Source organism: Melanotaenia boesemani, chromosome 10 (assembly GCF_017639745.1).
Source record: "Melanotaenia boesemani isolate fMelBoe1 chromosome 10, fMelBoe1.pri, whole genome shotgun sequence".
Lineage (NCBI taxonomy): Eukaryota > Metazoa > Chordata > Actinopteri > Atheriniformes > Melanotaeniidae > Melanotaenia > Melanotaenia boesemani.
Window position 1 is genome coordinate 12,118,935 of NC_055691.1, and position 26,283 is coordinate 12,145,217.

A 26,283-nucleotide genomic window follows, 5' to 3' on the forward strand; every position below is an offset into this window, starting at 1 on the left:
AAAAACTGTGACAGTAAAAGATCAGCTGATTGTGATGATATGGATGTGATACTAGTGAAGAACATAATAGACTGTGTTATTGACGCGTTTATATGTAACAGGAATATTTCCTGAAAAGATGAAAACGGCTAAAGTAATCCTACTTTACAAAAATGGAAACAAACATTCTTCTCCAGTTACAGACCAATATTCTTGCTGTCACAATTCTCATAAATATTAGAAAAATTGTTTGTTGCCAGGCTGGACAAATTCATCAATAGACATTAGACATAAGAGTCATCTTATCTCTTGTTTTGTCTCTCTATCTCTTTCTTTACCTCTCCTCCTCTAATAATGTCTTCTTATGTTTCCCTGCTAAATCTGCCATGGCACACGTTCAAAATGGTTTATATCTGCTTGCTAGCGCGTGATTCAGTGCCTGAAGTGAAACTCAGCTGCAATGTCAGGCAGCGTCCTGGAAGAAAAGTTGTGGTTTCTCAGCCGCTGCAGGATTGGCTCCAGAAATGCTCAGAATAGATGTTACTGTGTCATCTGTCCTTACCCATCCAGTCCTCAGTAAACAGCAGCTTGTTCTAACTGGGATGATTCTCTTAGTCCACAACGGATTTTATTCCATCTGATTTAGTTTCAGTCTCTTTTTCATGGTAATAAAAGGAGAAGAAATATTTCCACTTTTCATCTGCTTTATTAAAGGCCTCCCAGCAGCTGAGATCTAACATGGTGCTGCTGGTATTTCCTGGTAAATAGTTTTTAGTCTGAAAACTAAACAGGAAGAATTCTTCTGATCTTTTTAACACTGAAGATGATCTGCTGCATCATGAATCAGCTGAAATGATTCAAATGTTCAGCTGACTGAAACTTCCAGTCAAAGTCAGGGAATAAAAATGTTGTTACTTCGTCATCATCGTCATCGTTGTGTGTGCTGGTCTGCAGCTCCATCCCTCCATCTAGTGTCCTGATAGAAGTCCAGCAGCTGAAGGCAGCTTCCTCTTCCTCACTGCTGTCTGACTGCATCCATCTGACACTGATATGAAACAGAAACTCAGAGCCAATCAGAGGAGGAGCAGCTGATCTTCCTACGGCAGATGATGGAAAGGAGGATTTCACTTGATGTTCAGATGAATGATGTGTGTTTCCTCTGCAGGTCAACGTAGAAAGTGTGTGTGAGCTGATGTGAATCCAGCATCATGGATCAGTGTGAGGACAGAGAGGAGGGAGTCCCTCCCTCTAAAACCACTCAGAGGTGAGATGTCCATCTCTAACTGTCCATGACTCTTCTCCATGTCACAGCTCAGAACTCACACCAAACATCTGGATTCACAGGAACAAACCTGGACCTGAAACCAGCCCTGAATCAGGACCTGAGCCCAGCTGTGTGTCCATGAAGAGTGACCGGTCGATGGATCAGATTACTAAGTTCAAAGCTGGAGTTTCCTCAGACCAACAGTCAGTATCTGTCAGTGTTCAGTGGAGGTTGGATCATATTTCAGATGGATACCAATTTTAGCTGGATCAGTTCTTGACGTCTCTGCTGAGACTAGTTTCTGCATCATGGTTGGAATTTAGTTTCTGATTTTCTGTTTCTGATAGTTTTCAGAGTTTCCAGATTCTTTTTCCAAGAAAATGTTCTCCTACAATTTCAGAATTCAGCAGTGAAATAATTAAATCATATTTACTCATAGATCTCAGCCAGAACCAGGACCAGGTCTAGGACCCAGCTGTATGTCCTTTAAGTCAGAGTCGTCAAAATATTTCTCACAGAGGTGAGCTGGTTGTAAATATTGTATCAGAGTTGAAAAGTTTTTATTTTCAGATGAGAACCAGCGTGTTGGACGTTTTCCCCTAAACAGCAAAGTCCAAAGAAAAGATCTTAGAATAAGTAAATTATTATTATTATTATTATTATTATTAGGAAATCAGCAGGAAATAAAGCTTCATGAAGGTGTTGGTGAGAGCTGTTGGGACTCATCCAAACTGAGCTGAAATCTCCAAGCAGCTGCAGACTGAGCTACTGGTTGTCAGTAAAGCTTTCCCACTACAGGGAGTCTCTGATTCACTGTTCACATCCTCACATCCCTTCATGGACCTTTACCTTGTGTTTGTCTCTGTGTGGACAGACAGAATATCAGCTGATTCTTCCTGATTCCTCCACAGAGTGGACCAGCAGAGCTCAGAGCTTCCCAGTGGTCAGTCTGCCCAGCAGCATCAAACACAGCTGGACTCCATATTTATGGTCTGTACATGTACAACAACTACTTTTCCATCTCTTCTGTCCACATCGTCTCCATGCTGACCTTTGTAGACCAGTGGATTGTCAGTGTGTCCAACATGGATCTGATGTTTGGCTCCATGATTTCAGTCTGATCGTGTCCTGCATATCATATAACAAACCATTGTAACAAAAAAACAGGAATTTATCATCTTTAAAACATAACCTCATCTGGGCTGTTGGGGCTCAGGGCCCTTTGCTATGGCCATCCTGGATAGCCGGTGCTTGGAGGGGTTGATGGCTGCCGAACTTGGCCCGTTGGGGCCTGTACCCCGTGACCCCGGGGGGCTCTGTCATCCTCATCCTCTGCATGCTGACACAGTCACTGAGGTGTCCAGTGGGTTTATACACTAAGAGATGATTTTATTTAAGTTTTACGTGTGTTCCTGGTACTTTGGTTGTATTTATAGAACTTGCAGATTTCTTTAGCTGGCAAGCAAAAGTTAGTAATGATCCACTTTTTGGTGATGTCTTGGAATCAAGCTCTGACCAAAAGACAAAGTTGAAGCCAAAAACTAAGAAAGACAGTCCCAGGAGTAGCAGTTTTGCTTCAAGTGTCAATTCAACCAGTGGACATGCCAATGGACATATATGGGAGAAAGGTCATGGCACAGCCAAACCAATCGATAACTTTCAAACCCCTCGAAAAAGCAACCATACTTTGGAAGCCTGTGAAACGATAAACAGAGCTCCAGAGACAGAATAAGATTGCTAACATCCAAAGGCTTTCATTTGGGCTGTCTCTCTCGCGGTCACATGAGCAAAGACTGTTGAAAACTAATGCAATGCATGGAATGCGGAGGCAAGTATCCAAGCATCCTCTTTCAAGAGAACCCTTGTTTGTGTCAGAAAAGGATGAAGAGGAAAAAACAGACATACCAAATGAGGTGTCCAGAGCCTTTGTGGGAACTGAACAAGACAGCGGCAGCCACACTGGGGTAGGTGCATGTGAACCTATTCTTCTCATTGTACCAGTTAAGATGAAGTCTAAGAGAAGCAAGAAGACCATCAAAGTTTAGGCATTTCTAGACCAAGACAATACAGCAACATTTTGCACTGATGAGGTTGTGCAACAGCTCAACCTGCATGGGAGAAAGACTGACATCTTACTCACCACAATGGGATCTCTAAAAAAAGTGAGCACTCATATCTTGTTTCATCTGGAAATATGCATCCTGGATGGATCAACTTGCCACCAGTGTTCACCCAATGCAGCAAACCAATTAGAAGAGAAAACATACCTCAGCAAAAGGATATAGGGACTGGCCTTATACATGTGAAGTTCACATTTCATCTATGAAAGCAGAAGTTTTGTCTGCTCATAGGCACCAATGCCTATAAGGCCATGGAACCACAGCAAATAATAAACAGCCAATGATGTGGACCTTATGCTGTAAGAATGTCCCATGGACAGGTCATTAATGGACCAATCAGATCTACTGGAACACACCACCAACTGTAGTATCTTTCAGTTAACCGTGCCTCAGTGTCCAAGATGGAAAATAAATATGCTGATTCAACTGAACAATGCTGACTTCCCAGAAAGGCAGTATGATGAGATGTCACAGGAAGATTACGAGTTTTTGGACTTAATACAGAGCTCAAAAGAGTGGTCTCTGCAACCTGAAAAGGGCCACTCTTACAGAGACCCTGAGGCTGCTAACATTGAAGGAGAGGAGGAAATGATCAGAGATGGGCAGTTCAGCAGTCAAAAAGGTGAAGGGAATGACACCGGTGCAAAAAATTAAGTCCAAGACATGACCTTTAGAGTGGGAGGAAGAGTCAATATACTGCACAAATCCAAGATTGCCAAGGGAGAAAGCAAAATCTTTGGTGAGTGGGTTGTCCATGTGGATGCTAAAGTAACCCAGCAGTTTTATGCTAGACGAAAGAGAGGATAAATGGGAAAGGAGGGTGGTAAAGTCTGTAATAAATTCACTGTAATATTTAGATAGGCAGTAAACACATGCAATGAGAGATGGATTAGGGCAGGGGAGTCTGCAGGCAATGGATTAAAAGTACTGAATGTGGGAGAAGGTGGGAGCTGTTACCAACAGAACTTTCTATTTCTCGTAGTGAATCATGAGACCACCGCCATGACCAGAGTCACAAGGTTAAGAGAAAACATACCAAGTTGGCGTGGCTGCATTAAGTTGTGAGAAGTCATCAGGTTGTTGCCAGGTTTCAGTTAAACAGAGAAAGTCATACTTGTGGTCATTGAGGAGATCCAGGATAAGATGACTTTTGCTTGTCAGTAACCGAGTGTTTAACAGACCGAAGTGGAGAGAGGTAGAATCGGAGCTGGCGGGAGTGCTAGCCAGCCTGGTGAAGCTGGCACTGTGGTTGACAGCCCATTCAGCATTGAGCGAAGGGCGACGGGAAGAAGACCAGAAGGATTTTACTTTTTTTTTAGAGCTGTCCCAGTTGAGGGTGTGGCGAGATCTGCGGTGGATGTATCGCCATGTGGATGCGATGCACAATCGGTGGCATCGCTGGCAGGCAAGCAAACTAGGGAGATGAATGCTGAAACCAGGGATGAACACTTGCAGAGTTAAGACAGTTCAAAAGACGGTTAAAAATAAAATGTGACCGGGGAGCAGTGGTGTGACATCGCCAGCATTCACCACAGTTGCCATAGAATACAATTTTGGAAAATAAGCTCAGACAGGTCAGGACTGAACCAGGACCTAAGGCAATTTTTTGCAACTTTTTGACAGGTAGGTGTTTGTCCAGAGCAGCAGTAAACAATGTCTTAAAACACACCCAAGCCTCTTGGACATCAGGCATAAGCTCAATTCTGTGTCAGTCTATAAATGCCAGGACGTGCAAAAAAGCCTGCTCATTGTTTTGAGAAAACAAGAAATAATAATTAGAGAAGGGTTTCTAGTTGAAATGCCCTTGGAAACACAGGCAATACTATGGTGATCACTAAAACTTTGGCAGAACACTCCAGCTGTGTACCTTTCTGGCCTATTAGTGAGAATAATGCCTATGACTGAACCAGACAACATGGTCTAGGTGTTATATCTGGTAGGGGTGATATGTTTAATGCATCCAGTTATAACTGTAAGGATGATGGAGGATCAACATAACCCAGTACAGGTCTACCAGCAACAAGAATTCAGAGGAATTGTAAGGGGCAATTAATTCAGTCAAAGGTAGCATTGCATAAGAAGGAGCAGATGGTGGTATATAACAGCCAGCAACAGTGATAGAGAAGTTTTTAGATAAAGTGAATTTTAAGAGTATCTGCTCAAATTGTGTAGTGGGGCTGGTTCCAGAGCCCAAGCTATGCGTCGAGATGAGTCCAAGGATATTGAGCCGGAACCACTTAACCTTGTGCACCACACTCTATCCCGACCAAAGAGGCGATGTTCCACATCCCTACAGCTAGCTTCTGCAGCTGAGGATCGGTACACCAGGGTCCCTGCCTTCGGCCACCACCCAGCGCGCTCTTCACCTGACCCCTATGGCTCTTCCCACAGGTGGTAAGCTCACAGTAGGAGGGGCCCACGTAACCCTTAGACTGGATTTAAATTTGTGCAGCTTCTGCATAAGGTCATTTATAGCGTTGCTGAGGCTGGTGAGTTTGCTCTCACACTCAAGCGTATGGCATACGTGTTGTTTTGTTGTGTTGTTGGAGTTTCTCCTCCTAATCTGAAGGTGACAGCAAGGGTGGTATCGGTTGGTAAACTCAACAGATCAGACTTATTTTGATAGTTCAAGTTCCAATACGTATTTTCAGTTTTAAAATGACAAGGATGTCCAACATGGTGCAGTGTCTTCATAAACTTGTGGAAGAAAACAAAGAAATATTCTGATCAGCCTCCTTATCAACTTCATCCATTGGGTGTTCTTTTTAAAAATGATAGTTAACACAAATTCAGCGAAAAGATCCAGAAATCCGGAATTCCTAACTGACCAATCACAAGGGAGTACTTCAGCGTAACCGTCTGCATATCAGGGGTGCACGTCAGGTCTGGAAGGGGAGCACGTCAAACCTCCGCAGACCTATGTGACACCTATGGCGGTGACACCATAACCGATCTTATCAAGACACTGCACATCCAGCTTTACAGCCCGTTGGCAAAGGCCCAGCCACCAGGCATTTGATAACATGACCCACCTCCAGGCCTGCTCCAGAGAGGGCCCTGGTGACTCGTGTCCAGGCGAGGGAAACTTGAGTCCAATTGTGTTTGTTAACAAAGGGGTCTGTTTGAGCTGCACTTTGTCTCTTATTTGTTCTTACTGTTTTTAGGTTTATTTGATCTTTGATTTTTACTTTTTAACATTTTTAACTCTAGTGTTTTCCTCATGGGAATCCTCCACACCGAGAGAAATGTCTACTCAGTCTGCAGGGCAGTGGGGATTGTCCTTGTCTAGGTGGTTTGGGGTGGATGATATTTCTACATTTATATTCATTTAAAAAACAGAAATTAGGTCTTAGAGTTTATGGTTGGACAGAGGGGGACAAGGGTGTATGCGCTGTGTGTGTGTGTTCATGTGTGTTCATGTGTGTGTAAAGAGGGTATTTTATGGTGTGTACTTTAGCGTGTACAAGCTTATGTTTTATTTTCAATAAGCATAAATAGTTTTATCATGTGCTACCTCTGGTATGAAAAGTGTTTTATGAATAGAATTTTATTTAAAATCTCTTTCAGCTGCTGGAGGACAACATGATCACTTTTGTGAAGAAGGAACTGAAGAAGATTCAGAAGCTTCTGAGTCCAGATTACCCAGAGTGCTCAGTGTTGGAGGGTGAGGATGAGGAGCAGAAGAAGAGCAGCAGAGAGGCGTTAGTGAAGATCACAGTGGACTTCCTGAGGAGGATGAAGCAGAAGAAGCTGGCTGAGCGTCTGCAGAGCAGTAAGAGGATTTCTCTAAAGATTGAAGCTGCTGGATAAATTACACATTTACTGATGTCTCAACACATCAAACATTACATATTCACATATTCACATCCTCATTCCTCAGAGGCTTCAAGTCTTTACTGACTCTTCTTATTTCATCTTCTCTTTCAGAACTTCTGGTTTCAGTTTGTCAACGTAAACTAAAATCTGGTCTAAAGAAGAAGTTCCAGTGTGTGTTTGAGGGGATTGCTAAAGCAGGAAACCCAACCCTTCTGAACCAGATCTACACAGAGCTCTACATCACAGAGGGAGGGACTGCAGAGGTCAATGATGAACATGAGGTCAGACAGATTGAAAAAGCATCCAGGAAACCACACAAACCAGAAACAACCATCAGACAAGAAGACATCTTTAAAGTACCACCTGGAAGAGATGAACCAATCAGAACAGTGATGACGAAGGGAGTGGCTGGCATTGGGAAAACTGTCTTAACACAGAAGTTCACTCTGGACTGGGCTGAAGACAAAGCCAACCAGGACATCCAGTTTACATTTCCACTGACTTTCAGAGAGCTGAATGTGCTGAAAGAGAAAAAGTTCAGCTTGGTGGAACTTGTTCATCACTTCTTTACTGAAACCAAAGAAGCAGGAATCTGCAGCTTTGAAGAGTTCCAGGTTGTCTTCATCTTGGACGGTCTGGATGAGAGTCGACTTCCTCTGGACTTCCACAACAGTGAGACCCTGACTGATGTTACAGAGTCCACCTCAGTGGATGTGCTGCTGACTAACCTCATCAGGGGGAAACTGCTTCCCTCTGCTCGCCTCTGGATAACCACACGACCTGCAGCAGCCAATCAGATCCCTCCTGACTGTGTTGGCATGGTGACAGAGGTCAGAGGGTTCACTGACCCACAGAAGGAGGAGTACTTCAGGAAGAGGTTCAGAGATGAGGAGCAGGCCAGCAGGATCATCTCCTACATGAGGACATCACCAAGCCTCTACATCATGTGCCACATCCCAGTCTTCTGCTGGATCACTGCTACAGTTCTGGAGGATGTTCTGAAAACCAGAAAGAGAGCAGAGCTGCCCAAGACCCTGACTGAGATGTACATCCACTTCCTGGTGGTCCAGACCAAAGTCAAGAAGGTCAAGTATGATGGAGGAGCTGAGACAGATCCATATTGGAGTCCTGAGAGCAGGGAGATGATTGAGTCTCTGGGAAAACTGGCTTTTGATCAGCTGCAGAAAGGAAACCTGGTCTTCTATGAATCAGACCTGACGGAGTGTGGCATCAATATCACAGCAGCCTCAGTTTACTCAGGAGTGTTCACACAGATCTTTAAAGAGGAGAGAGGACTGTACCAGGAGAAGCTGTTCAGCTTCGTCCATCTGAGTGTTCAGGAGTTTCTGGCTGCTCTTCATGTCCGTCTGACCTTCATCAAGTCTGGAGTCAACCTGCTGAAACAAGAACAAACAGTTTCTGTTCGGTCTAAGTTTTTAAATAAACCAGATCGACAACGTCTCCATCAGACAGCTGTGGATGAGGCCATACAGAGTCCAGATGGACACCTGGACTTGTTCCTTCGCTTCCTCCTGGGTCTTTCACTGCAGACCAATCAGAGACTCCTACGAGGCCTGCTGACACAGACAGAAAGTAGCTCACTGACCAATCAGAGACGCCTACGAGGTCTGTTGAGACAGACAGGAAATAGCTCACTGACCAATCAGGAAACAGTTCAGTACATCAAGAAAAAGATCAGTGAGAATGCGTCGGCAGACAGAAGCATCAATCTGTTCCACTGTCTGAATGAACTGAATGATGGTTCTCTAGTGGAGCAGGTCCAACAGTCCCTGAGATCAGGACGTCTCTCCACAGATAAACTGTCTCCTGCTCAGTGGTCGGCTCTGGCCTTCATCTTAGTGTCATCAGAAAAAGATCTGGAGGTGTTTGACCTGCAGAAATACTCTCCTTCAGAGGAGGTTCTTCTGAGGCTGCTGCCAGTGGTCAAAGCCTCCAACAAAGCTCTGTAAGTACATATTATAGCAGGATGTGGAGAAATATACTGCTGCTGTTTTATAGGACAGAATGTGACAGAGAACTACTTGTCTCATTATTTCCTCTCAGACTGAGCAGCTGTTCCCTCTCAGATGAAGGATGTTCAGCTCTGTCCTCAGTTCTCAGCTCCCAGTCCTCCAGACTGACAGAACTGGACCTGAGTAACAACGACCTGAAGGACTCAGGGGTGAAGCAGCTGTCTGCTGGACTGAAGAGCCCACACTGCAAACTGGAAACTCTCAGGTCAGAATTAATCAAACTGTGTTCAGATAAATTCTTATTATTGACAAACACAACACATGTGGATAGTGTTTGTTGACTGTCAGACAGTTGTGTGTATGATTTAGACCTAATACCACAGAAAGTGACATGAACCTGTAACCTGCTCCCGGTGAGAGGCGCCGAGCAAGTGTGGGTATGCTCGTTGCCCCCCGACTTGGCGTCTGTATGTTGGGGTTTACCCCAGTGGATGAGAGGGTTACCTCTCTCTGCTTTCAGGTGAGGGAACGGGTCCTGACTATTGTTTGTGCTTATGCACTGAACAGCAGTTCAGAGTACCCACCATTTTTAGAGTCTTTGGATGGGGTGTTGGAGCGGTGTGATTGGGAGGAACAGCCCCCCTGATCTGAATCTGAGTGGTGTTTTGTTATTGGACTTTGGTGCTTGTCATGGATTGTCCATAACACTGTGTTCAGACATAAGAGTGTACACATGTGCACTTGGCACCAGGACACTCTAGGCTGCAGTTGAATGATCGACTTTGTAGTCGTATCATCAGACTTGGGACCACATGTCTTGGACACTTGTGTGAAGAGAGGGGCAAAGCTGTCAACTCATCACCACCAGGTGGTGAGTTGGCTCAGATGGTGGGGGAGAGTGCCGGCCAGGCCTGGCAGACCCAAGCGTGTTCTGAGGGTCTGCTGGGAACGTCTGGCGGGGTCCCTTGTCAGAAAGAGTTTTAACTCCCATCTCCAGCAGAGCTCCCGGGTGAGGCGGGGTACAATGAGTTCGAGTGGTCTGTGTTCCGTGCCTCTATTATTGAGGCGGCCAAGTGGAGCTGTGGCTGTAAGGTTGTAGGTACCTGTCTCTGCGGTAATCCCCGAACTTGTTGGTGGACACCAGCAGTGTCCACCAAGAGTCCTATCATGCCTTTTTGGCCTGTGGGACTTCGGAGGCAGCTGATGGTTATCTGCAAGCTAAGTGGGACACAGCTTTGGCGGTCACTAATACAAATACTCGGGCATGTGAGAAGTTTGAAGAGGCCTTGAAAAATGACTTCTGGACGGTTTTGAGAAGGTTCTGGTATACCATCTGGTGGCTCAGGAGGGGAAAGCAGTACTCTATCAACACTATGTACAGTGGGGATGGGGGGCTGCTGACCTCAACTCGGGATGTTGTGAGCCGGTGGAGGGAATACCACCAACATATCTTCTGATGAGGAAGCAGTCTGGGGACCATAACGTTAGCTCTCCTATATCTGGGGATGAGGTCACTGAGGTGGTTAAATAACTCCTTGGTGACAGGGCCCCAGGGAAGATGAGGTCTACCCAGAGTTCCTTAAGGCTCTGGATGCTGTACGGCTGTCTTGGCTGACACGTCTCTACAAAATTGCATGGACTCCGCAACAGTTTCCCTGGACTGGCAGACTGGGGTGGTGGTCCCCCTCATGAAAAAAGGGGGACCGGAGAGTGTGATCCAACTACAGGAGGATCTCACTCCTCAGCCTGCCTGGTAAGGTCCCTCTGGGGACTCTTGTAGGGGGTGCTCCAGGTATAGGGAGTGCCGGACTCCCTTGCATGAGCTGTCTGGTCCCTGTACAACCGGTGCCAAAGCTTGGTCTGCATTGCCGGCAGTAAATCAGATTAGTTTTCAGTGAGGGTTGGACTCCTCCAAGGCTGCCCTTTGTCACAGATTCTGTTCATCCATTTTATGGACAGAATTTGCAGGCACAGCCCAGGTGTTGAGGGGATCCGGTTTGGTGGCTACTGGACTGGGTCTCTGCTGTTTGTAGATGATGTATATCTGTTGGCTTCATCGGGCCATGATCTTCAGAACTTCCTGAGGGGACGGTGTCACGGTTATGGTTTTTATGTTCATGTTTTTGGGGTTGCTGGTCATGTTTTTGGGTTTCTGGTTATGTTTATTTTTTCCTTGTGTGTGTGTGTGTGCTCTGGTTTTCTGTTCCTGCCTCGTTAGTTCACCTGGTCTGATTAGTCATCCACTTCACCTGTGTCTTGTTATTCCCTCTGTGTATAAGTACTTCTGGTTTTTTGTTATTCCTTGTCAGATCCTTACATGTGGTGCATTCCCCTGTCATGTGTGGTTCCCTGTCCTGTGTTTCAAGAATAAAACCTTGTCACCAGCACAGTTCTGCCTCCTGCCTTGACTGCCTGCATTTGGGTCCTCACCTCCGCCCGCTACACGTGACAGAAGGATCTTACCACAAATGGACACAGCAGGCGTTATGATGACCTTAGTTGAATACTTCAGCCGTGAGGCAGCTAAAAGCCAGGTCCAGGAGGAGGAGGATGTCCATGCACCAGGGGCGGCGGCCCCTCGAGATCATGACATCAAGTGAACTGGTGGGACTGCTTCTTGGACTGGACACTGAGCCAGAGCCGCTGGATTGTCCAGAGCGGTCGCCTTTCTGGGGGACCGGATTGGCGATAAGCCCCAGGCCACTGGGGCGGGCTGCATCTCCAGAGGTCAACACCAGCTCCACGGTCCACGTCTCGGGCGACGCCATCAGCTGCACTGTCACGGTTGCCGCCACCAGCTCCCAGGCCTACGTCTCCAGTTTCGCCTCCAGCTCCAGTGCCTCAGCACCCTACGCCTGCGCCGAGGTCCTGCCCAGCGCTGCAGCACCCTACACCTGCGCCGAGGTCCTGCCCTGCGCCACAGCGTCCGACGCCTGCTCCGAGGTCCTGTCCTGCGCCGCAGCATCCCACACCAGTTCCAAGGTCCTGCCCAGCTCTTCAGTGTCCCACGATGGTGTTCAGGTCTTCTTCCCCTGTGTCGATACCATTGTTGTCCACAGCTCGAGTTCCTGTTTCCGAGGGGGTCTCGGGTCGAGACGCTCCTCTCACTGCCTGAGTTCCTGTTTCCGAGGGGGTCTCGAGTCGAGACGCTCCTCACCCTGCTCGAGTTCCTGTTTCCGAGGGGGTCTCGGGTCGAGACGCTCCTCACCCTGCTCGAGATCCTGTTTCTGAGGGGGTCTCGGGTCAAGATGCTCCTCACCCTACTCGAGTTCCTGTTCCCGAGGGGGTCTCAGGTCGAGACGCCCCTTACCTGCTACTGGTACCCGATCCAGAGCTCCAGTCTGCCTGTCCGCCGCCAGAGATGCAGCCTGCCTGTCCGCCGCCGCCAGAGATCCAGCCTGCCCGTCCGCCAGTGCTCTGGTCCATGCCTGCTCAGCTTCGGGTGATCCAGCCTGCCTGTCCAGAGAGCCAGTCCAAGCCTGCCCGTCCGCCTGAGAACCTGCTGTCTGCGCGTCTTCCTGGTCGTCCTCCGGAGGTCCAGCCCAAGTCTTCATGACCTCCGGGTCGTCCGTCGGAGGTTCTGCCCCTGTCTGTCCGGCCCCCCGGCCTCCTGAACTGATCCTGCTTTCTGTTCAGCCTCTGGGCCGTCCGCCGGAGGTTCTGCCCCGGTCCGTCCGGCCCCCCAGCCGGCCTCCTGACCTGATCCTGCCGTCTGTTCAGCCTCCAGGTGGCTCCCCCTGAACTTTGTCGTGGAGCCTGTCTTGTTTTCTCCGCAGGGTGGCCGGACTCTCCCTTAGTGATAGGGTGAGAAGCTCGGTGATCCGTGAGGGGCTCCTCCACATTGAGAAGAGTCAGATGAGGTGGCTCAGGCATCTGGTCAGGATGCCCCCTGGATGCCTCCCTGGTGAGGTGTTCCGGGGGCTTCCTGGTGTTCCCCCTTTTTCTTTTTTTTTTTTTCTTTTTTTCTGTTTTTTAAGGCTGTCAAAAATAACACGTTAATAGTGGCAACTAATTTATGTAATTCATTGAGTTAAAATTTTTAACAAATTGAATGCATGCGCAGCATCCATCATTAATAACTGCAAGACATGGAGATGTCTACAGGCAAAATAGAAAAGATGACTGGCTCTATGCATGGATCTGGAGGCATCAAACCCGTGGGTGATGAGGAAGCTTTAACACCTACACTTTACTTATGAGAGGGTTCAACACCCGCACTTTCCAACATTCTTTAAAAAAAAAAAACACTTTTAAAGTAGTTTGCACAAACATCACTGCTCTGGTCGTCTTCACTCTGCACAGCGTGGCAGCCTCCTCCTCCTCCCCCTCCGTCTCCTGTTATGATCCATGATGGCTGTCGTGATCGGCTTTTCTCTCTTGTTGCATTTGTTTATCGTTCAGCTTAAAAGGAGGAAACTTGCGGTTCATGGTTCATACTGGCACATATTTATCCAAAGCATTGTTCTTGGACATACCAGCTAAAGCAAGCTACATTTATCAGTCTCATGTCAATCACATCCATGTTACTGTCACAGAAACAAGGAGACATCTTCTCTAAATCAATGGTGCTGTGTAAATGTTGGAGACACAGGTCTGATAATTTAGGGGCCATGAAGTTAGTGAGAGAAACTATGAACAGGTTCTGAGATACAAATCAGGGGAGCTCATCTCTCTAATAAAATAGCTGACAGGCTTTATACTTCAGATATGAAGGGGCAGAAAGGTTTAGGTGGGGGCATTGTAGGGGCACTGGCCTTGAAAACGTTGGTATAAATTAGATATAATTTTTTAAGGTCTTTTTATGTAGTATTATACTGATTATTACAACTATAGTGGACATCTAATTTGAAAATGGGAAGAAAAATCCGAGCAAGCATTGGTTTGCTTTTTCTTTTGATACAATACATTAAGAACGGGCAGATTTCAGGCATAATCACGATTAATCATAATGATTAATCATATAATCATATATATAATGGGACTGAGAAACACCTGAATATGTTTTAAATATTCAATCAAATGTAAATGTTCAAGTATATATGTATATATATATATATATATATATATATATATATATCTTGAGAAGGCCTGGGAAGTGAAGGCAATAGTGGTGCCCGTGGTCATCGGAGCACTTGGGGCAGTAACCCCCAAACTGAAAGAGTGGCTACAGCAGATCCCAGGACAAACCTCATACATCTCGGTCCAGAAGAGTGCAGTCCTAGGAACAGCAAATATACTGTGTGACCCGAGCTTGGATGGATGAGACCGCCCACGGAGGGCGAGGGGACAATTTATATATATATATATATATATATATATATATATATATATATATATATATATATATATATATATATATATAGTTAATTAATTAATCAATCATGATTAATCACCATTCACAACTATGCCTGAAATCTGCCCATTTTTACTGTATTGTATCAACAGAATGAGCCGATGCAACAAATAGTTGCTGTTAACTGACCTTCCCTTGGATAAACGTCAGATGTCCAAGGGTCAGTAAATGCAGCATGAAATGTACTGCTATATGTTGCTCTAAATCAGCTCTACCATTTTCTAGATAATAATTGATATATCATCATCTCACCAACTGTCTGATAATTTCTGTCATAAAACCAGCAGATGTGACAACTGAAGATAAACAGCCAACATTGATGAAGAAACTCTGATAAAACTGATGATCTGGATAAAAACAGGTTTTTACTTTTTTCATTGAAGTATGAGTGTTTGTGCAACAGTGATAACAGTCCTACACCAGCATCACCCAAAGTAAACACCTGATGATAAAATAGATAATTTACATTAGATGATCACTTTAGTTGTAATAATCAGTTCAATATTTCACCTAAAAAACCTAAAAAAGATTTAATTTGTTCCCCCCTTTTCCTGGTCAGTGCTCCTGCCAGGCCCCCCATCAGAATTTTTCTAGACCCGCCCCTGCATAGCTGAAGTATAATCCCTGTCTACAACCAACCAGCTACTGTTTTAGAGAAGCTCCTGCCAACAACAATACTTTGGGGTAAATAAGTGACGATGTGAACCATGAACCACTAGTTTCCTCCTTCTCAGCTGAACCATAAACAAAACCTGTCAGCTGATCACCGACCACCATCATGATTCACAGAACAACATGAGAGAAGAGGGAGAAAGCACCTGCTGCACAAACAGAGATGACCAGGGATCCTCTAGAGCAGACATGTTGGTAAAAAAATGCAGGATAAGTTTAAGAAAAAAATGCAGGAAAAGTGTAGGTGTGGCTCATGTTTTACATCTTGCCTCTACACTCACTGCTGTCATAACAGAGAAATGACAGATGTATGGGACTTGTCATGCTGTGCACACATTAATTGCTATTTAAATATTAACACAATTAATTGCAGTAATTACTCACTGAAGTCAACACCTTATTTTGACAGCCCTAATATATACACTGTATATATATATATAACACTTCCCTCACCCACCATCCTATCCGCCCTGGGTAGGCTGTTCATCTCCAGCTCGGGTCCTCTACCAGAGTCTGGGAGCTTGAGGGTCCTACACAGTATCTTAGTTGTTCCTAGGACGGAATCTGGATGGAAATGTCTGATGGTTCTCCTGGTATCTGCTAGAACCACTTCCCCAGCTTAGGGGACATTGCCCCCAGTGCTCCGATGAGCACTGGTACTACTGTTGCCTTTACCTTCCAGGCTTTCTCCAGCTCTTCCTTGAGTCCTTGGTATTTCTCCAGTTTCTCGTGTTCCTTTTCCCTGATATTTCCATTGTTTGGAATGGCTACAGCCATCACTACGGCTTTCCTTTGCTGCATATGTTAAAGGCCTCAAATGGGTCCTGTATTTTGCAGGAAAGAACGAGAGACGCGCATGAGCTGTGGTCTGTCGGCAGGCAGGCTCTAGTCTCAGCATTTATTCACAAACAATCATATGCTTTGACATTATGCATTTCGTGAGGTCTCATAAGCCAGATTTTCATTCATTTCTGACAGCTACTTCAACTTTGTGGTTGGTTCTTGTACAACAGAAATAAAAGTCTTTGCCCACAGTATACTGTTTTCTTTTACAGGTCCTTCTTTGAAGCATCTAACTTGCTCGAACATACATTACAACTTTTACCACAAACTGTAATTGTGGCACATCTCATGCAGTAATTAATTAACCTGCACCTCTAGAGCTTTCCCTGAATGGTTTATCCAACCCACATTAAACATCCATACATATCAATGTTAATAGAATAGCAGACTTATCAACATACACTCTGCACGAACTCCAACTCAAATTGATTAATGCCAGAACAACTTAACAGCATAGGATATTTACATCAAACAGACAAACATCACATTAGTCAAGGAGCTAAACTATGCTAAACTGTGCACGCCACAGTACGCCATTTTTTTCCGTTCCCACGTGAAGGACGTGCAGCTCTACAATACAAGAGCTATCGGTAGTATTCTCCGGCCCAAACGGCCAAGTTAAGACAGTAATGATACTGCGTTCAATAGAAACAACGTTTATACAACTTTATGAGACTTCTGGGTCTGACACACTCCAATTACTGACCTGTATTTTGCAGGAAAGAACGGGAGACACGCATGAGCTGTGGTCTGTCGGCAGGCAGGCTCTAGTCTGAGCATAAGCCGCAGCCTCCAACAGACCACCACACCCAGCGCTCACCTTGGGAGAAACTCCCTCTGCTGGCGTGCTGCATCCTTACACTTACAACAACATAAAATAAATGCACATAAAGAGATGGGGCTCCTTGATTAACCAAAAATCAAACAAAAATTGTGACCCTCTGTTTGTGGGTATCACACACAACCATGATCACAATGTCCAGTTTGTTGACCACCACAATTTTGTTGGTCGCTCATTCTTAGTGTACAGCTTGATGTCATCCATGTAGAAGAGGTGACTGATGGTGGCCCTTTTCCTGAGTTGGTGCCATAGCTAGTCTTGTTGATTAATTGGCTGAGGGGGTTCAGGTCTATGCACAACAGCAACTGGGATAGTGCATCTCCTTGGTATATACCACATTTGATAGAGACTTGTGCAATTGGCTCATAGGTGGCCTCAGGGGTGGTCTGCCACAGCCTTATCAAGTTTGCAATTAAGGGTCTTAGAGTGTTGTTGATCTTGTACAGCTTCAGGCATTCCAGGATCCATGTGTGTGGCATTGAGTCAGACGCTTTATGGTAATCAATCCAGACAGTGCACAGGTTGGCCTGTCAGGTTTTGCAGTCTCAGATGACAGTTCTGTCAACCAGCAGCTGGTGTTTTGCTCCTCTGGTACCTTTACCAATTCCTTTCTGTGTCTCTGTCATATATTGAATCTTGTGCCCACTTATCTTTGCCATTATCACGACCAACAGAAGCTTCCATGTTGTGTAGAGACTCTTACTGGCCAATAGTTAGATGGGACTGCTCCGTTCTGGAAATCTTTTGGGATCAGGACTATTCCTCCCTTGGTCAGCCATTCAGAGTGGATCCCATCCCTCAGCAGGTGGTTTAGTTTTTACACTAGGTGTTGTGGTCTGCTTTTAGATCTTTTAACCACTCAGGAATACGGCCACCATCAGTCACTTCACTGTTATGTGATGCTTCCTTCTTCCATACGTCTCTCTAGTATTGTTCAGTCTCCAGCGGGTTAAGTGGTGTGTTTATTTTCCTGACCTTTTTTTTTTTTTTTTGTATATCTTATTAGTTGTGTGGCCAAGTCTTTGTTTGGCAGTTTCCAGACCCTCATGTATGGGCACCTGACTCTTGGGTACCCCCTTTCTGGTTCATTGTGAAAAGGATAAAAAAGAAATCATATTTATATAGTTTCACTGTGACTAAGATTTCCTTTTGTTTTCTTGTTCTTTAATAACCATATGTATACATAGTTTTGTTAATCTGATGAAAAGAAAATTATATATACACACAAACAGAAAAAGTTTCATGCATGTGACATCCGAGTTTACAGGTGGTTCAGTTCCTGTAGTATCTCTGTTGAAAGATCAAAATGTGACATTGGTAACAAACTGAAGTTTGTGTGTTTATTTGCTCCAAGTCATAAACTTGGAGCAAATAAATAAACAAACCAATAATATCAGACAGGTCCAGTTTCTCTGAACATCTGATGACATTCAGCTCTAGTTTCACAGCAGTTCTCTGAGTTTCTTCATATGTGTTGTTTTCTGCAGCCTGTCCGGCTGTCTGATCACAGAGGAAGGCTGTGCTTCTTTGGCATTAGCTCTGACCTCCAACCCCTCCAATTTAAAAGAGTTGGACCTGAGATACAACAATCCAGGAGAGTCAGGAACGAAGCTGCTCATGGCTGCGCTGAAAGATCCACACAGACTCAGGTATGGCGGGGTTGTTTTCCCTTCTTAGTATTTTTATAAAATATTTTTGAAAATGTTCACTTGCATTCCATTAAAAATAGGAGACCCCTATGATGCAAAACGACATTGGTCTGATGTTTCCCTTGATCTAATGCCTCGAGCCAAAAGGGTGAGAGGTGCTGAGTTGATATGGGCATACTCATTGTCCCCTGGCTTGGTGCCTGTTTATATATGTATGAGAGGGTGGCCAGTAAAACGCAGCCAACTACTCACTGGCCCCCCATCTGACCCTTTCTGTCTAGTTCACTACTTCCTCAGCAGTCACCATCCACATACCAAGACAAAACACCCCCTGCCCTCTATCCTCGATTCCAGTCGTAACCACATTCAGGAAGACAAACAAACGGAACACCCAAATAAATCTGACTCTAAAATCTGTGTGAAAAACAGGCTAAAGACAAAACTTCCCTCAAACCTCTTGAATATTAGATCTCTTTTAAAATCTTTTATTGTGAATGATATGATTTTAGATACTAAGACTGTCTCTTAAAACTTGGCACTGATGCATCTTGCGTCTCACCGAGGCTTCCCCCCCAAATTTAAACTTTTTATTCTCTATCAGGGAAGGAAGGAAAGGTGATGGAATGGCTTCATTTGCTCATTGCTCAATCTCAGTGAAAAAACTCATTAGATAATTATTCTTCATTTCAGCATCACTATTTGTTTTAGCAGCCCACTAGTTTTATGCATTACAGTCTATAGACCACCAAACCCTCCCTATTACCGACCAAGTTTTTACCGACCATAGCATACAGTGGTGATCCCTACACTAGTGACTTTTTGAACCTTTTAAACAGCATGTAACACAGCTTACTCACAACAAAGCACACATCCTGGACTTGGTCCTAACCTATGGTCTGTCCACTGGTGTGTCCTCTGTTGTTGATCTGGCTGTGTCAGACCACTACTATTTCTGGTCCGCTTCTATTTCTAGCTTCCATACCTGCACGCCGCTGCTCTTTTGCCGACATAAAATACCAAACGCTGCCTTGTTGTTGTTAGGCAACTGTGGGGAGTCGCATATGATTGGTTAAGGAACCAGGAAGTTGGAAAGAGCAACACGGTGCACCCAAGTTATTCCAGCACGCAACTCTTATTTTGAAGGAGAAAAACTTGACAAAGACATTGTTAATGTAGGAGACAGATTGTTTATAGGGACGCTTCCTTTTATCCCTCGTAGCAAATGAGAACATTTTAAACTATTTTTTAAGGAAAAAATCCTAATTATTCAGCCTTTAAAACCATTTTAAACTATTGATCTTTTACTAAATGCAAATTTAACAAGTCCTCCATGCAACCATCAGACTCCTCATGTGAATGCTTAGCAGACCACTTCAGAAATAAAATCAATAATACTAGATCCAGTCTTTTATCAACAAAATGTTGATTTTAACAGATCTGAACCTCTGCTTTTACCCAAGGAAACACTGGAGAGTTTTCTTCTGCTTGATGTAAAAATGCTTGGTCGAGTTTTCTCCCAGCTAAACCCAACAACCTGCTTTTTAGACCCAGTTTCCGCATCACTTTTAAAAACATTTCATGGTTTGTTTGAGAATCAAGTGTTTTGTATTGTGAACTATATACAACTGACAGATGTTTTCCCATCAGCTTTTTAAAATGGTGATGGTGAAGCCCCTTCTGAAGTAGAATCATTTAGACCCCACTGTTTTTTAATAATTACAGACCTGTATTAAACCTACCATTTTTAAGTATAATTATAGAAGTAGTTTTTATTCAGTTAAATGAGTTCTTAAATAGAAACACTATCTTGGAAGAATGTCAGTCTGGTTTTAGTACAAACCACAGTATTGACACGGCCGGTTAAAATTTGTTAATTACCTCAAATATAATTTGGAAACACAAAAACTTTCAGTTCTGGTTCTACTGGATCTGAGCGCTGCCTTTGATACAGTAGATCACCATATTTTATTTATGGATTTTATTCCACACAATAAAAATGTAACAAAGACAGGATTTTATCATCTTAAAAACATCATGAGGGTCCGCCCATTTCTTCCTCTTGCCAGCACCAATGTACTGATGCTTTTATTTCTAGTAGAATGGATTACTGTAATGCCCTGCTCTCTGTTCTTCCAAAAAAAAAAAAAAGAGTATTTCTAGTTTACAGTTACTCCATAACTTAGCGGCACATGTTCTGACATGGACCAGAGAGCGGGAACACATCACACCAGTTTTAAAATTGCTGCATTGGCTCCCCATGCATTTCAGGATTAATTTTAAGGTTCTTTTAGTTGTTTATGAACATCTTAATGGTCTTGGGCCTTCTTATTTATCTGACCTGCTTTTAAATTATAAACCCTAGTGGACCCTGAGATCCTACCATCACTATGGTCTTCATCTATGGAACAGCCTGCCTGAGGGCCTCAGAGCTGCAGAGACTGTTGATGTGTTTTAAAAGAGGCTCAAGTCAGACATTTTTAGCTTAGTTTACAACTACGTTCTACTTAATTTATTCACTTTTAAATTAATGTACCTTCACCTTTTACTTAGTTATTAAACTTTTTATTTTATTTATTTACTTTTTATTTTAGTTCTGTTTTTATTGGTCTTATTTGTTACAATTTTAGATTGAGTTGAGCTTTATTTTTTATTTATTTATTTTTTCCACTCCAGTGTTTTCCTCATAGGGGTTTTCTGCACTGGGAGCTTTGCCTGCTCTGGGCGTCGTTGCAGTGGGGACTGTAGGTAGTCGGGGCCCAGCACTACAGCCACAGGTTGTGGTATGGACCTGGTCTGCCCTGATCTGGGTCATTCCCATGGTGATGGCCTTTGTTGTTCCGGGTTGGGTTGGCTCTTGTTGTGGATGGACCCCTAGGATATCATTTCCTCATCTAGTGCCAAGACATATGTTTGTTTATACTGTTATTTTTCAGTTAGAGAAAGTTTATGTTAGAGCATGGCCAAGAGGTGTGGGGTGGGACCTAATGTCCATTTAGCTTGTGTGTGAAATAATATGATGAAGTGTGTGTGCTTTGATTTGTTTTGTGATAAACTTTGTGTGTGCTTAAGTTTTTATTATTTAAATTGTTGTTTTTATCATATAATGGACTTTGTGCTGCTCTTATGCATGAAAAGTGCTTTATAAATAAAGTTTGATTTGATATGGACTTCTAATGAGTTGACAAATATATGGTGGAGTCACCTGTCAGAATAAGGTTCAACTCTCTCTTCCAGCAGAGCTTCAGTCTTGTAACCGGTAAGGCATGGGGATGTTGAGTCCAAGTGGGCTGTGTTCTGTACATCTGTTAAGGTGTACCTCAATGTTGAGGTAAATACAGGTGGCTGTATTTTTTTTTTTTTCTTTCTTTCTTTTCAATACAGCCACCTCACGGCCACAGCGCTGGTTGGTGACCTCAACATTGAGGTACACCTCAATAGAGATACAGAACACAGCCCACTTGGACTCATGCGGAACAATGTTCAGTGTGCCAAATTCTGCCGGACAGATTCTATGAAAGGAGGCATGTCGTATATATGGCTGCCCTTGATAATTTAGATCCTTTTTATTATGTTTTTTTTTTTTTTTTTTTTTTTTTTTTTTTGTTGTTATTTGCTCTGTTATTGATTGATGAATTTTAATGCCGAACCTGAAAGAGGAAACAAATAAAAAAGTGAAACAGAGGGGTATAAAGGAGACAGGTAAAGAAACAAAAGAACAGAAATAAAACGAGGAAAGGAAAACAGGCTAGTCTGCCATAATCCCAACTGTAATTGCAAAAAAGTCTAAACAACTGCAATTGTAGAAAACAGACTATATGAATAAAATAGGTAAATACAAGGAAAAAAATAATAAAAGGCAGAACTCAACATCCAGCTGCTACGTCCAGAAATTAAGCAAACGTAAAGCGTCATATAATCTCTATGAAAAACGCAACAATCATCAAAACTACCTGCAGAGAGACGTACAGACACACAAACAGCAGCTGCAAACAGCTGAACGCAGATGGAGACAGGAGCAGTTCAGTGTGCACATGTGAGCATGTAAGCATAACCATGAGACGGGGATGAACCATTTGCTCGCAAGGGGGGCACAACTGCGACCAGCCTCAAAACATCAGAGTAAGGCAGGAAGAGACCAGCAGGCTCACAGAGCACAGAGCCCAGAGGAGCTGAAGCAGAAGGGCGGCACAACTGCCCAGCCCAGAACAAAGGATGCCGGTGCCACAGGGCAGAAGTGCCAAGCAACACAAGAAGATGACGGGCAGGCCCAGTGGGCACCAGGCACCTAGAGAACCACCCAAGAACCTGACAAGACTAGCCCATCTCAGACAAAACCATCGCTGGCCAGCACCACCATGATGCCAAAGCCCAGCGCAACAGGGTTAAGGACATGTCCGCAGGACACATCCTTTGTCCTGTGTAGTGTGTTCTATGAAGGATTTTGTATTTTATAAGATGTAAATTTAGACTATCATTCCTATTGATTTATACCATAATCTGGGTGAATACTCGATTGGCTGTAGGGTGTCCATTAAAACGTGATTATGGACACCTATAAAAGAGGTTCCAATCAAATAGCCTTATTGTTGTAAAACGCTGACTAAACGCTAGTTGGTAACTGTGGCAACAGAAACTCAGATGCCGGGCTAGAGACACACCAAATCATGTCTGGGATGGCGCATCGCTGTGAAAGCAGCTTGCAGGCTTATTGGGCTCCACCAGTCCAGGAGAGACGAGAATGGAGCAACATTTTGTCGTCCCGCAACATCCCAACCAGCAGTGGTCAGGGTCCACAAACGTTAAATCTCCGTCCTTCAAACGCCACTATGGACATGCCAGTATCATACCTTTATGAAATGTCATGATCAATGACAATGTTGCATTTAATTTTAAATGGGTCGACGCCTGTCTTGATTACCTTACTTATTTACTTGCTTGATACAGAGTGAATGGTGGATAATACAAAAAACAATTTAGGATAGACTTGCTTGATACACATTTAATGATCAGAGTGAATGGTTGAAAATATTTCTTGCAATAAAACAATTTAGGAGACTATTTGTGGACTTTGAATGTTTGAAACAAATGTAGCATCATCCTCTGGACACACAAATGCTGTAAGAGCTGCACCCGCCCTCTGAAATGATACTTTTTGTCACATAACATAACGTTAAGCAATCATCTCACTGATCAGGTCTAATACAACAACTGACAAACCGAGCTGCAGGTTCTGTGTCAGAGATAGTTACCTTGACAACGCATCACAACGAAATAGTCCACTCAGCCTCTATTTGTGAATAACTTATAAGTGACCATGATATAAACAGGATAATGCCCTTCGAGGTGTCCATTATCATTAATTTATGGGCGACGCGGAAGCGTGAACTGTCCAACGCAAAGCGGAGGACGATTGCTTATGCGAAATCCATTAATTTATGATAATGGACACCTCGATGGGCATTATCCCTTACATATGAATTTGTATATCTTTAATAGTAGTTTACATTGGTCCATAAACTTTGTTACCCTGGGAGAAGTTCCAGGTCTGTTTGGTTGAGGGGGAATTTTGTACTTATAATGAAATTTAGTTAATATTCTAACAATCTGTTTCTGCTGATCCTATATTATGATGGAGTGTGTCAAATGATAAAAGGTTTCTGTTGGATTTTATGTTCAAAGTGTTTTATTCCTTTGTTATACCAAATTTTTCATATGTTTTTTCAGCAGAATATCAGCAATGTTTCAGATGGGTGTGAGTTTACATGGGATTGTTAAATAAATGTATATATACATACATATATATATATATATATGTATGTATACACACACACACACATATATATATATATATATATATATATATATATATATATATATATACATTCTCATCCAGTTTTACCTACTTCACTTCCTTTCTTGTTAAGCACCCACAGGTTTAGATGCTACACAGATACACAGCCCCCTGGTGCCCATCTCTGGAAGCAGGCCAAGCGGTCTGCGAATTTGGTGCTTGCTGAGAAAAAACCTTGGGCATGGGAAGAGTTCAGTGAGACCACAGAGGAAAAACTTGCAGGTGGCTTTGAGGAGACGCTGGTCCACCATCCAGCAACTCAGGAGGTGGAAGTAATGTACCATTAACACTGTGTGCAGTAGGGATGAGGGCCTGGTGACTCGGAACATTGTGGGTCAGTGAAAGGAGTGCTTCGAAGACCACCTTAATCCCACCGACACACCTTCTAATGAGGGCAATGTCTGGGGACTCTGAAGTAGGCTCTCTTGTTTTAGGCTGAAGTTCCCAAGGTAGTTAAAAAGCCTCTTGGTGGAAGGGGCCCAGAGGCTGACTAGATTCTTGTGGAGTTCCTCAAGGCTCTGAATGCTGTGGGGCTGTTTAGGTCAACATACTTCTGCAAAGTTGTGTGGACACTGAACATTGTGTGGACAGTGCCTCTGGACTGGCAGATGGGATGATGGTCCCCTTCTTCAAGAAGGATTGAAGAGTTTGCTACAACTACAGAGGAATCGCACTACTCAGCCTCCTTGGTAAAATCTATTTTGGAGCGGAGGGGCTCTGGAGAGGAGGGTCTGTTGGATTGTGGAATGTTGGATCGAGGTAGAGCAGTGTGGTTTTCACCTTGGCCATGAAAAAGTGGACAGGCTGACCAGCCCTACACCCTCTGCAGGGTCTTGGAAAGAGGACAGGAGTTTGTCATTCCAGTATACAAACCTGTGTGGTTTAGAGACCCCAGAGAAGATCCAGGACACATTGGAGGGATTATGTCTCTCAGCTGGTCAAAGAATGCCTCAGGATTTATTAGGATGAGCTGGAAGAGATTGTCAGGGAGAGGGAAGTCAGGTCTTGGTGACTTAAGCGCTACTGCTTAGGCGGGTTTGAACAGGGGCCTTGTGGAGTTTGCATGTTCTCCCTGTATGTGCATGGGTTCTCTCCAGGTATTTTGTTTTCCTCCTCACAGTCCAAAGACATGGATGTTAGGTTTAATGGTCACTCTAATCAAGTGTGACCAAGTCCAGTCCTTGAGAGCTACTACCCTGCAACTTTTAAATGCATTTGATTCAGGTATGTTGGAGAAGGGATACAGCTGAAAGTTTTAGCATAGTAGATCTCGAGGACTGGACGTGGACACCCTTTCTCTAAATTCTCCCTAGGTACAAGTGGTTGTTTGTCTCAATGTGTTGGCCCTGTGATAGACTGCCAACACATGCCTCCTACCTCGTAACGCCTGGGATAGGCTCCAGCTTCCTACAATCCTGAATTGGAACAAGTGGTTTAGAAAATGGATGCAGGTTTTATTTTGTCTGCTTCACACATAAGAACCTCTTCTGGTGCTTTCATTGTCATGACTGGTCAGTTGTGCCACAAACATTTTATCCCTCTAAATGACTTGTTAGGGGAGTGTCTATGAGGATTTCTAAAAGAGAAGCCAATGTTCACAGGGCTTCATAAATCTGAACCTTATTCGGTGTAGAACAAAGTGTGTATGAGAGCCATGTAATAGCCATGTTAGCGTGACGGTGCTGCTCTGACCCCCCTCCTCTTTTCAGGGTGGAGCCTGCTGGAGAACCATGGTTGAGACCAGGAGGTGTGAGGAAGTGTAAGTGTGTTTTTCATTGGATTCATCACATTCAACCATCTTCACACTGTCCCATCACTCATTCATCAGTCAGCATCAAAGTGTCAATAGATCAATAACTGCAGCTGGATTGTGTTTGTTCTCTCCATCAGATTCCTGTCCACTCACTATCGACACAAACACA

The 26,283-nt window shown here is 44.0% G+C and overlaps 2 protein-coding genes across 2 annotated transcripts in view; both read left to right on the forward strand.

Moving 5' to 3' along the window:
* The window catches only part of b3gnt9 (UDP-GlcNAc:betaGal beta-1,3-N-acetylglucosaminyltransferase 9), a 615,230-nt gene that overhangs the window by 572,657 nt on the left and 16,290 nt on the right, over nt 1-26,283 (forward strand). The window lies entirely within an intron of this gene.
* Nucleotides 1,211-26,256, forward strand: LOC121646924 (NACHT, LRR and PYD domains-containing protein 4-like; the record flags this gene model as incomplete). Its single annotated transcript, XM_041996045.1, has 11 exons — nt 1,211-1,243; nt 1,324-1,446; nt 1,683-1,763; nt 2,155-2,233; nt 6,931-7,135; nt 7,291-8,751; nt 8,806-9,145; nt 9,244-9,417; nt 18,349-18,510; nt 26,071-26,120; nt 26,252-26,256. Coding segments are annotated over exons 2-11 (2,622 nt in total), but the record flags the coding sequence as incomplete, so codon positions are not given.